The following is an 11,336-nucleotide window of genomic DNA, read 5'->3' as shown; positions in this document are numbered from 1 at the left end:
TTTTTTTTTTTTTTCTGAAGAAGAGTCCTCTGATGCTGCGTGGCCTGCTGTGTTCCTCCAGCTCCACACTGTGTTATCTCTGACTCCAGCATCAGCAGTTCTTACTATCTCTGATTGACTAGGTTGGGATTGTTTTCGCTAGAGTTCAGATGAAAGGGGGGGATATCTCATGGAAACGTACAAAATTCCAACAGGACTGGACAGGGTAGATGCAGGGATGATGTTCCCATTGGTAGGTGTGTCCAGAACCAGGGGTCACGGTCTGAGGATTTGAGGTACACAACTTAGGACAGAGATGAGAAGACATTTTTTCACCCAAAGAGTGGTGAGCCTGTGGAATTTATTACCACAGGAAGTAGTTGATGTCAAAACATTGAACGTATTCAAGAAGCAAGTGGATATAGCACTTGGGGTGAATAGGATCGAAGGTTATGGGGAGAAAACAGGATTAAGCTATTGAGTTAGACGATCACCCATGATCATGATAAATGACGGAGCAGGTTCGAAGGGTTGAATGGCCTCATCCTGCTCCTGTCTTCTATGTTTCTATGTGTGTTTCTATAATGTTTAGCTATTTAACTTCGTTTTCCTTGTTTTTCTGTTTTGTACCAAGATTCCGTACCTGAGTACCTTTGTACCTAAGATAGCATCATATCATGTGTTCTGCTTTGGAATTTCAGAAGAATTATCAAAAAAATGTACTATAAAGCAATGAATGGAATGCTGTGATCTTATCAGTATTTGACTGCAATATTTCTTTTAGGAATATGGTTCTAGCGCTTAAGGAACTCTCAATCCGTGGAGACTTTAGAACAACTGTCCAGTATTTGATCAAGCTGTTGGAAACAGAGAGCTTTCAGCTTAACACCATTGATACTAGCTGGCTTGACCACCTCATCGCTGATAAAGTACAGGTAATGATATTGACTGAGCGTGTGAGGGAAAAAGTTATATCTGTGGGAATTAAATAAGACATAGCTTTCATTAAGTCCCTTTAAGCATTGTACTCTAAGGCCAGTTCAGGCTAATTAATAAAAAAATGCTTTTATATATTGACTTTTCACAAACATGGGATATACCAAAACACTTAACAGCCACTTAATTTTGAAGTGTAGTCATTATTATAATGTGGGAAATACAACATCCAACTTTCACAAGTCAAGCATCCACAAAAAGTTTAACATTCTTGCGAAGATTTGGACTACAACCAGCCAGCTCAGCGAGCAAGTCAATGACCTCATCCCCAAAAAGTAATGTGATACTTGTTTCTGTATTCCTGACGTCTGTTGCTGGATAAATATTGTACAGAACGCTGAGGATAACTCCAGTGCTTTTCTTTTACATCCAGCTAAGAGAACTGATGGGTCCTCTGTTTAAGGTCTCTTTCGAAAGCATGGTACTTCTGCCAGTGACTCATCCTTCAAGACTGACTAGAGTCATTAGCTTTAAGTTTTGTGCTCAAATTATGAGTTGAACACACAATATTCTGATTCAGAGGTAATTGTGTTCCCAGATTTCAACCACACTTGTATACCTCTACACTTCATAACCATAGGCAGTCAGTACTATGAGCTGTGAAGTAGATTGGATTGGTGGCTGGTGGATCATTGCATTATATCATGAAGTGGTGGTGCTTACTAGTCCCAGAATGCAGAGTTCCTGATCCCTTCATTTTGTTGATCCAAAAGGAGTTGCCAAGCAAAACATAGAAGCTATCCTGGCACAAAGGTGGGAGAAATCTACAAACATATGAATTCAGAGCTAGACTGGGCCAGAAACTGAACTGGACCAGACATACAAATATTGTGACTTCAAAAGCAGGTCAGAGGCTGGGAATTCTACTGCAAGTAACTCACCTCCAGACTCCATGAATTCTGTCCAAAAGGCATAAGTCAGGATTGTCTTTCAGTACTCTCCAACAACGTTCTTAACACCATTCAGGACAAAGCAGCCCATTTACTTGGCACTAGGAGGAGGGAGAGAAATCATGGCCCCCGGTGCTGCTCCTGGCCCTGTCCTCAGCCCCCATTCTGACCATAATTAGCCCTCAAAGTCCCAGGCATAGATTACTGGCCCTGATGTGCTCTCTAGTCCCAAACTCTGATTGACATATCATCAACACTCCTATCTCAACATTCATTCATTCCCTCCACCAACAATGCGCAGTAACAGCAGTGTGTACCCCTTACAAGGCGCACTGCAGTAATTCACTAAGGCACTTTCGGCACCTTCCAAACCTGCACATACTACCACCAAAAATTACAAGGGCAGTAACTACCTGGGACTATCACCACCTGCAAGCTCCTCTCCAAGTCTCGCACCATCCTGACTTTGAATTACAGTTTATCACTGTTCTTTCACCGTCAAGATTCTCGCATCCTTTCCTGACAGCACTGTGACTGTGCCTACCCGAGATGGTCAGCAATTCAAAAAGGCAGCTCATCACCGTCTTCTCCACGGTAATTACAGTTGGGCAATAAATGTTGGCCTAACCAGTGATACCCATGTCGTATGACTAAATCAATCAAAAGGATTTTTTTTATTACAATAAACTCCCTTCTCATTCTTCTAAACTCTACCAGTTCAGTGCTATCTTACTCTAGTATCTTGTGAAAGAAGTGGAAGTGTAATTGGCACAGTAGGGAGTGCTTTGCTGAAGTTGGAGTTAAAATGTTGTTTTTGAATAGAGCAGTTCATTTGCTTCTGATATGTTTGATTAACCACTCGGTGCTATAAATGAAAGCCTGTGTTGCCTAGTAATGATACCCTTCACGTGCAAAAATGAGTTAAGAAATGCAAAACAAGAACTGTCTGTTATTAAAAAAACGTTACCAAGGAAATATTTTATATTAATTAATATTTCTCTCCCTTTAGGCAGAGAGACCAGATACAATGCTTGGAGTGGTGTGTGGTGCTTTACATGTGGCAGATTCAGCCTTTCAAACAAGTATGACCAACTTCCTACATTCTCTTGAAAGGCAAGTTATGGATGGGGTCAGTTGGGGTAAGTTCTGTGTATACAGGGGAGATGAGTTGCTGGGTCATTGAGAATTGTTTGAATAGTGTGATATAAATATCTTGCATGTTAATCCAGGTTATTAACATGCTAAGGAAGAATTTCCTCAGTTGAATGTGATTTAAGAGTATTGGGAGTAAGTCCAAAAGAAAAGTTGCACCAGGCTTAAAGCAAATCCAACAACCTCAACTGAAATTTGACATTTGTTTTATTTCCAATTGACCATCTTTCTATTGACAAGCAATCTGTGTATATTTTTCAGAAAGATGCACAGCAACATTTATCTTGGTGGCGCAGGCAATTGGTGGATTTTATTTTCTTTGCAACTGTTGTTTAATGATGTACAATGTGCTGTGTATCTTGTGAGAAATAGGTAGTGAAATTAATTACAAATGAAAAATAGAGAAAGTCCAAAATAATAGCAGAGAAATCTGAATGTTACTTCTTTTTTACTGTCAACCATAGCTCAGTTGTTAGCACTTCTCTACTCTGCATCAGAAGGTTGGAGTTTGAAGTCTGACTCCTGAACTTCGACTCAAATGTTAAGGTGGACGCTCTAGTGTGGCACTGAAGAGGTAAAAACAGGAAGTGTTAGAGTAACTCAGCAGATCTGAAAGAGAAAGAAAAACAGAGTTAACATTTTAGGTCCAATGTGACTACTTCAGAACTCAAGATGCTTTAGCTGCTCTGAGAGTGGCTTAATATTTGGATCTGTGCATGAGGTTCTTGTGAAACGCTTCTGTGAAAAATTGAAATTTCTGCACTCCAAGTCATAGACAGCACGGAAACAGACCCTTTGGTCTAACTCGTCCATCCTGACCAGATATCCTAAATAAACCTAATCCCATTTGCCAGCATTTGGCCCATATCTCTCCCGACCCTTCCTATTCATATAGCCATCCAGGTGCCTTTTAAATGTTGTAATTCTACCAGCCTCTATCAGTTCCTCTGGAAGCTCATTCCATACACGCACCACCCTCTGCATGAAAAGTTTCCCCTTAGGTTCCTTTTAAATCTTCCCCCCTCACCTTAAATCTGTGCTTTCTAGTTTAGGATTCCCCCACCCCGGGGAAAAGACCTTGTTTATTTACCCTATCCAAGCCCCTTATGATTTTATAAACCTCTGAGGTCATCCTTCAGCCTCTGACATTCCAGGGAAAATAGCCCCAGCCTATTCAGCCTCTCCCTATAGCTCAAACCCTCCAACCCCTGCAACATCCTTGTAAATCTTTTCTGAACCCTTTCAAGTTTCACAACACCCTTCCTGTAGCAGGGAGACCAGAAATGAACGCAGAATTCCAAAAGTGGCCTAACCAATGTCTTGTACAGCCGCAACATGACTGCCCAACTCCTATGCTCCATGCACTAACCAATAAAACTCCTTAGAACCTTGCCTCCTTAATCTTTCTCTGGTCTTTCTAGGAAGGAAGAAATCAGGTAATAAGAAGCTCTTGTAAATGGCATGTTACTTTAATTTGATTTTCAGATTTTCATTCGAAACCATATAAATTTATTTCCCTTTTCTCATTTGCAGAGGTCAGGTTCTCCCAGCAAACAGCCTGTTAAATGCAGTAGATGTGGAGCTTATTTATGAAGAAACTAAATATTCCTTGCAGGTAGGTGATTTAGTGAAGGCTTTTTCTGTTTAATTTTCTTTCATTCTTCTCCCTTCGTTGAATTTGTGCATGTAGTTTTGATTTATTGATTAAATGGTTATTGGATTGACTGTTGAGCCCAGTAATGTGAGGGAGCTGATTCACAGTCAGTTAAGTGCAACATTTCCCATCTCAAAGTATTCCTGAAACCTTTCAATTAGTTCTGAATTATTAGTAGTTTTGGTGTGGCCTCCTGTCCAGTGTGAACTGAATAATAAGTTAAACAAACATTATGCATGACCTTTGTCAGGTTCACAAAGGGGACTTCACCCTTCAATCTTGAATGTTAAAATGTTCTTTGAAGTGAATAGTTTGCAGATGTTGCCAAAATATCTCAGTCATATCACCTTTTTACCTTGTGTTATTCATTTTTGGAATTGATAAAATGTGGACATCCTACCAGGATAAATATTCCCTTTCACTGTGACCAAGCCTTCATATATTCCCTATCCTTTGGTCAAGCAGGTTGAAACAATTTCATTTGTTGTTGTGTGAATTTTGACGTACTAATTTTCACATTCAATGTGCAGGTGGCCCGTCAGTCATTGACGCTTTATGTTGTTATTATGAACAACTCGCATATTGAGATTGACGTTCACCGGCTAAGTGATGGAGGCCTCTTATTATCCTATGATGGCAATAGTTACACTACGTACATGAAAGAGGAGTTAGACAAGTAAGAAATCCCATCCTGCAAGCATAGCCACATTGCTTGAAGTTTTTTGTTTTTATTTACTTGAACCATTTGCACTAACAGGTATTTGATCACTATTGGTAACAAGACTTGTGTGTTTGAGAAGGAGAAGGATCCCACTGTATTGAGGTCTCCCTCTGCTGGAAAACTACTGCAGTACCTCGTTGAAGATGGAAGTCATGTCTTTGCAAAACATTGCTATGCAGAGATTGAGGTGTGTTAAACTTCAAGACAATGTATTATTCCTCCCAAAAAATATACATCTGTATTGAAGTACTATTAAATTTTGATGCTTCAATGCCTCACACATCAACTATTCACAAGATCTACTCCTATCCCCACATGATGGCCCACATAAGCAAGCTTTCAGCTGAGAGTGTTGTACAGTGATAAACAGTAATCCCAGCAAATTTAGCTGTTTTTGGATTCCAGTGAACTGACTGCCTGTACCACTGATTGATTGAGATGAGCTAATTGAGTACAGATCAGATGTTAGACATAGTTATTTTTATTACTAAACCATAAAAGGAATTGTTCATTGGGTGCATTTAACACAGACTGAAGCCCACTCCCAAGCCCCACCTTCCAACCTCATGTAAATTGAATACTATTTACAACAATTTGTAAATACTACAATGTTTTTTGTACAATCCTCACTTACAATTTCTTGATTGAAGAGGTCCTTATGGTGACCTCCAGTTAGTTATGTTTGAAGTACTTTATTAATAAAATAGTCAGTTTTACAGCAGTGTTGAGATTTTGCTACTTTACCTTGGCACGAGGCCTCTGTGCAAAAGAAAGCAGGGGACTTCTTTTTGTTAGAAAGGGGAATTGTAAATTTTCAGCACAGAATCATGTGTACAGTATAAATTGAAATAAAAGCAGAAAAATGCAGGAAAATCTCAGCTGTTTATGGCAGCATCTGTGGTCAGAAACAGTTAGTGTTTCAGATCTTTGACCTTTCATTAGAGCTCAAAAAGTCTGGCTTGACTTGCTTCCATGCAGGTGATGAAGATGGTGATGGCTTTGGCTGTTGAAGAATCAGGATGTGTACATTATGTAAAGAGACCAGGCGCCTGCCTAGAGCAAGGCTGCATAGTAGCTAAAATGGAATTAGATGACCCCAAGAAAGTTCATACAGTAAGTGTTCTTCCAACTACATAAACTGTTGTGCTGGCAATGTTTTACACTACATATTGTTTAATCCTTCAATTAACAGGTAAAGATTTATCTGATGAAGTTTCATCCTTCAGCTTTACATTCCTGTGCCTAAGATTCGAGGTAGCAAATGCTGGGATATGACACAGATTGGAAATTTTACTTGGACTACCTAACTATATTGTACAGGAAGAAAGGATCTGGTTGGTCGAAGTGAGGGAAAGGGCAATCAGGAAAAGTGTTTTCTATTAAAAAATCTTTATCCTTTTAAATTAGATGCATATTTTGTTTGAATAACACTAATCAAATTACCTTACACAAATGGCTCTGACAATTTGTCTGATATTTCCCAATCCTTTTTCTCTTCTCTTCCATTACCATTCTGATACTTCTTTTCTTGCTTTCTTTTACTCCTGAGCTGGTGATATCGCTAATGGGAAGGACTCCCCTTTAAACAACAAATCTGCACGGGCTCAGAATCAGTGGAGACATTTGAATCCCTGATAAAAAGACACCATTTGTTGAAACTTTTCATCTTGTGCTCATCTGGATGATTTGCAAGAGTATGAATTTAAGGGCGAAAGCAGCTTGGTGAATCACTATGTGAGAAAAGTGCTGTTTGGCGGGTAATTAATTTTCATGGAGTTTTATATCACTGAGCATAGATAGCACGGTATGGACAGAGCCAAAACACTCTAAAATAAGAAAAAGTTATGAAAGCACATAGACTTGAACATATGACTATATGGCAATCAATATCTGATTGGTCGACTCTGATTCCTCCATTTTGCAATATTTGCTGTATAATCCTGAGAGTGCAAAGAATTATGCTATCAGCCAGTTTAGGATTGTTGGTTGGACCTGCAGTATGGCACATTTATGTACTGGAAGCTGCATATAATAATATACAGGGCCCTGTTCTTTGCAGGTAGAAAGCATATGTGTGCACACACATTGCCCATATCAACTCCAAATAAATAGCTGACAGCTATTCTCTGCCTCATTTCTCAGGGCAATGCCTTTAGCAATTGGAGTCAACCTGTCTGGTTTAAAATTTTATCAAAGTCTGGCAGTTATAATTAGTTGGTGCATACTCCATGGCAATACCTTTACCAATCAGAGCCCTTCTGCGAATTCCCCTCTAAAAAGTCTAAGTGTTGGTTTTCCCTTAAATTGTTATTCATGCAAATTGACCTTGATGAGTACAAGATGCAATCTTCAATAGAATGAATATTTTTCGAACAAACTCATGTTCTGAAATCATCTTCATTAAGGTTGTTCAGGACCTTGAAGCAACCTGTGATGTTATCATAGAGCTTCACATCACTGAGTGTAAATAAGACAGTATGATGGAGCTAGAACAATCTAAAATGAGAGAGTTGTGAAAGTACCTGGATATGAACATGTGAAGAAGAAAGATTACTACCTGCCTACTGTAATGATAAGATCATATATATATGATTGCTGTGTATTGTAGTATTTGGAATTTTAAAAATTGTGTTGCTTTGAAGTTTAAGGCCGAAGATAGGCTGCTCAGGGCAAAATCCAGGACTATCTTGAATCCAAACTCGTAATGTGGCATCAAATCAAACAATAAAAGAATCTGAAGCTTGAAAATACACACAAACAGTAAACTATATGGTATTCCCATATTTCTAACTGTAAATGTTGGTTTAACAACTATTAACAGCTGCATCACTGTGATTCTGAATCTTATTCTCTAGGCCCATTTGCACACAGGAGTCTTTCCACCACAGCAGTCGTCAGCTATTGTTGGCAAGAAACTCCATCAGGTCTTTCATAGTGTGCTAGAGAACCTGGTCAATGTTATGAATGGTTACTGTTTGCCTGAACCCTACTTCAGCACTAAGGTGAGTCATAGAGTCATGTAGCTACACCGCATGGAAACAGAATCTTCGGTCCAATTCGTTCATGTCAACCAGATATCCTGAATAAATCTAGTCCCATTTGTAGGCATTTGGCCCAAATCCCTCTAAACCCTTCCTATTCATATACCCATCCAGATGCCTTTTAAATAGTGTAATTGTACCAGCTACCACCACTTCCTCTGGCGGCTCATTCCATACATGCACCACTCTCTGCAACTCCTTTTCTTTATATTCAGTCTATCCAAACACTGATCAATTAATTGAATAGATTGGGCAATCTTTTTCCTGTTATGTTTTGCAGGTGCATATGAGCATCATTTAAAAGCCTAAAATGAAGGATTGCCTTAATCTCCATGCTGTGTTCAACTATACTGAACTGTTCCTTGGTTGATCATTTTGGATTTATCAATTCACCCAGGTGCCTCCCCTAAAAGTGCATGCATAATCTTTTGTGCTGCAAATATTTTCCATGATCTGTTATGAGCAATCAAAACACAAGATACTATGGGTTGAATCTTAAGTACATTTTTGGGTACCTCCAACTTGTGTCAACTTTTTTTGTTTGCTTTGTAACCACGAGGCCCAATGAGTTCTTGTGCCTTATTTATAAAACTCCCCTCATTGATTACCTACCATGCCCCTACGACATCATCATCCAATTTATACCCCACCTTACCATCTGCCATTCCCAGAATGGTCTCGCCACTCAGCGAATATTCCAGAATTCACCAGCATCCCTTGCAGGAAAGATACTTTGTGCTCAGGGACAGAGACATTCCATTTGTGAAACAAAAACTAAAAGGAAGGCATATATTTAAAATGATTTGTCAAAGAAGCAAGGGTAATTAGGAGAAAAAATGTTTCTCACTCAGTGAAAAGTTAGGGGATGGAATGCACTGCCTGGAAGTATGGTTGAGACAGGTTCAGTTGAAACATTGAAGAAGTTATTGGATGATTATTTGAATAAAAATAATGTACAAGAGCATAGGGAAAAAGCAAGAGGTTGGCACTAGGTCATAATGCTCAGTTGAAGAGCTAGTGCAGGCACAGTGGACTGAATGGCCTCCTCCTGTGCTCTGAAGCTATCATGAATCTGTGATTTCAATGTCATGATGGGCCTCATTGCACTTGTCGTCCGTGTCGCTCAGACCCTTGATTCATTCTGCCCTGTGTCTTGAAATCTAATAATCCAGTTAAGGAGGAAAACTCAAATGGCAAGTCACTTCCTTTGTACGTCAACTAATATTGCCTCAAGAGCAATGTAGAAGGATTGCACCTGGAACTTAGCTTTTTTAAAAAACCTGCAGAACTACCATAGTTTTATTATTGTACTACCCTGATCCAATTTTTTATATGGTTCTTTTAATTCCCTTCCCAAGCCCCATTACCCTTACATTTCTATTTCCACCTTTTACAACACTGTGAAAGATTGTCATCCTTCTGATCTCTCATTACATGGCTTGACATCCATTTCTCAATTTCTGTTTGTGCAGCAAGTTGGGATGTTGCTTTACAGTACATGGGTGATTGATTGTTAACTGTTTCCGAAGAAACTCATCCCTTATCCAATTTACCTTGTACTAAGGTAGTGTTGATACAATGTAGATGTTTGGTTTCCCGAGCTTTTTGTTTTATATCAATTTCAAGGAATGCTTGTACTAACTTGACTCTTTCAATTTCCATCCCACTTACCCATCGTAGGTTAAAAGGTGGATCACAAAACTGATGACAACTCTGCGAGACCCTTCCCTACCACTTCTTGAGTTGCAAGACATTATGACGAATGTTTCAGGCAGGATTCCTGCAAGTGTGGAGAAGGCCATTCGAAAAGTGATAGCCCAGTATGCTAGTAACATCACTTCCGTGCTTACTCAATTCCCCAGCCAGCAGGTAAGGCAAGATTAATGTGTCATGGGAAACCTGAGAAGTCAGATTGTCAGAGGAATAAGGGCTAAAGGGAGCACAGATCATGCTACAATTTAAAAAAAAAAGTTCAAAGTCATTTTCAGGGATTTAACTAATATTGAAAAAGAATAGATTGCCCCGTTATGCCCCTGACAGAACAACTTTTATCCCTCAGAATAATGAGCTGAAATTCAGTTTCTAGAAAACTTCTGTAGCTCACACCTCATTCGAAGGTATGCTTAAAACTGCTGCAGACACCTACTTTTGCATGTTGTGTTGTGTAGGGTGATGGTGATGCCAGTTATAAAATTGCGAATATAGTGGTATCCAATTCTGCTTCTGTTGATGACCCACAGCACTTCATAGACACCTAGTTTTGCTGTTGGTATTTAATAGGGTGATAGGGTCAGGTTGCCTGATCATACATTGGACGATTTTGCCACTGGATACATCTTATCTTTGCTGCGTAGCATTTCTACCAATGCTGTTATGGTGCTTTACCTGCATGAAGCCCTGATGTCAGCTGGAAGTCTTGTCAGGGCTTCTGAAATAGCTGTGGCTTCACTGCCCATCAATGGAGCCACCAACACCGCCATTAACTTTAGCCCTGTACGAATGCTAAGCTTCCTTCTTTGAAGAACCATAATTAAATCAGTAGGGTTTTTAATGCTAATCAAGAAGCTTTTATGCTTATTTTCTTAAAACAACCGACTTATTAGTAGATTTGCTGATTTCAATTGCACAGTTGGCTATAGAGGGACTTTAACTTGCAATTTCAAGGTGATCAGTCCCGGTACCACATTGACAATGTAGTTGCCAATATTTCCTGGTTTTGAAAAATTTTCCTTTAAGATTGCCAACATCTTGGATAGCCATGCAGCCACCCTTCAGCGGAAAGCAGACAGAGAAGTCTTCTTTATGAACACACAGAGCATTGTCCAGTTGGTGCAGCGGTGAGTGGAAAATTCTACATATTATTATTATTATTATTATTATTATTATTATTATTATTATTATTA

The 11,336-nt window shown here is 39.3% G+C and overlaps 1 protein-coding gene across 1 annotated transcript in view; it reads left to right on the top strand.

Moving 5' to 3' along the window:
- The window catches only part of LOC109937888 (acetyl-CoA carboxylase), a 65,233-nt gene that overhangs the window by 32,778 nt on the left and 21,119 nt on the right, over nucleotides 1–11,336 (top strand). The window contains exons 10-18 of the mRNA XM_048611743.1: nucleotides 739–914; nucleotides 2,875–2,978; nucleotides 4,551–4,632; nucleotides 5,202–5,347; nucleotides 5,429–5,579; nucleotides 6,371–6,505; nucleotides 8,248–8,394; nucleotides 10,114–10,302; nucleotides 11,170–11,270. Of these exons, the coding sequence (XP_048467700.1) occupies nucleotides 739–914; nucleotides 2,875–2,978; nucleotides 4,551–4,632; nucleotides 5,202–5,347; nucleotides 5,429–5,579; nucleotides 6,371–6,505; nucleotides 8,248–8,394; nucleotides 10,114–10,302; nucleotides 11,170–11,270 (1,231 nt within the window). The remainder of the gene's footprint in view (nucleotides 1–738; nucleotides 915–2,874; nucleotides 2,979–4,550; nucleotides 4,633–5,201; nucleotides 5,348–5,428; nucleotides 5,580–6,370; nucleotides 6,506–8,247; nucleotides 8,395–10,113; nucleotides 10,303–11,169; nucleotides 11,271–11,336) is intronic.

This window comes from Rhincodon typus, chromosome 24 (assembly GCF_021869965.1).
Source record: "Rhincodon typus isolate 14 chromosome 24, sRhiTyp1.1, whole genome shotgun sequence".
Classification (NCBI taxonomy): Eukaryota; Metazoa; Chordata; class Chondrichthyes; order Orectolobiformes; family Rhincodontidae; genus Rhincodon; species Rhincodon typus.
This window is presented reverse-complemented; position numbering and strand designations above follow the sequence as displayed.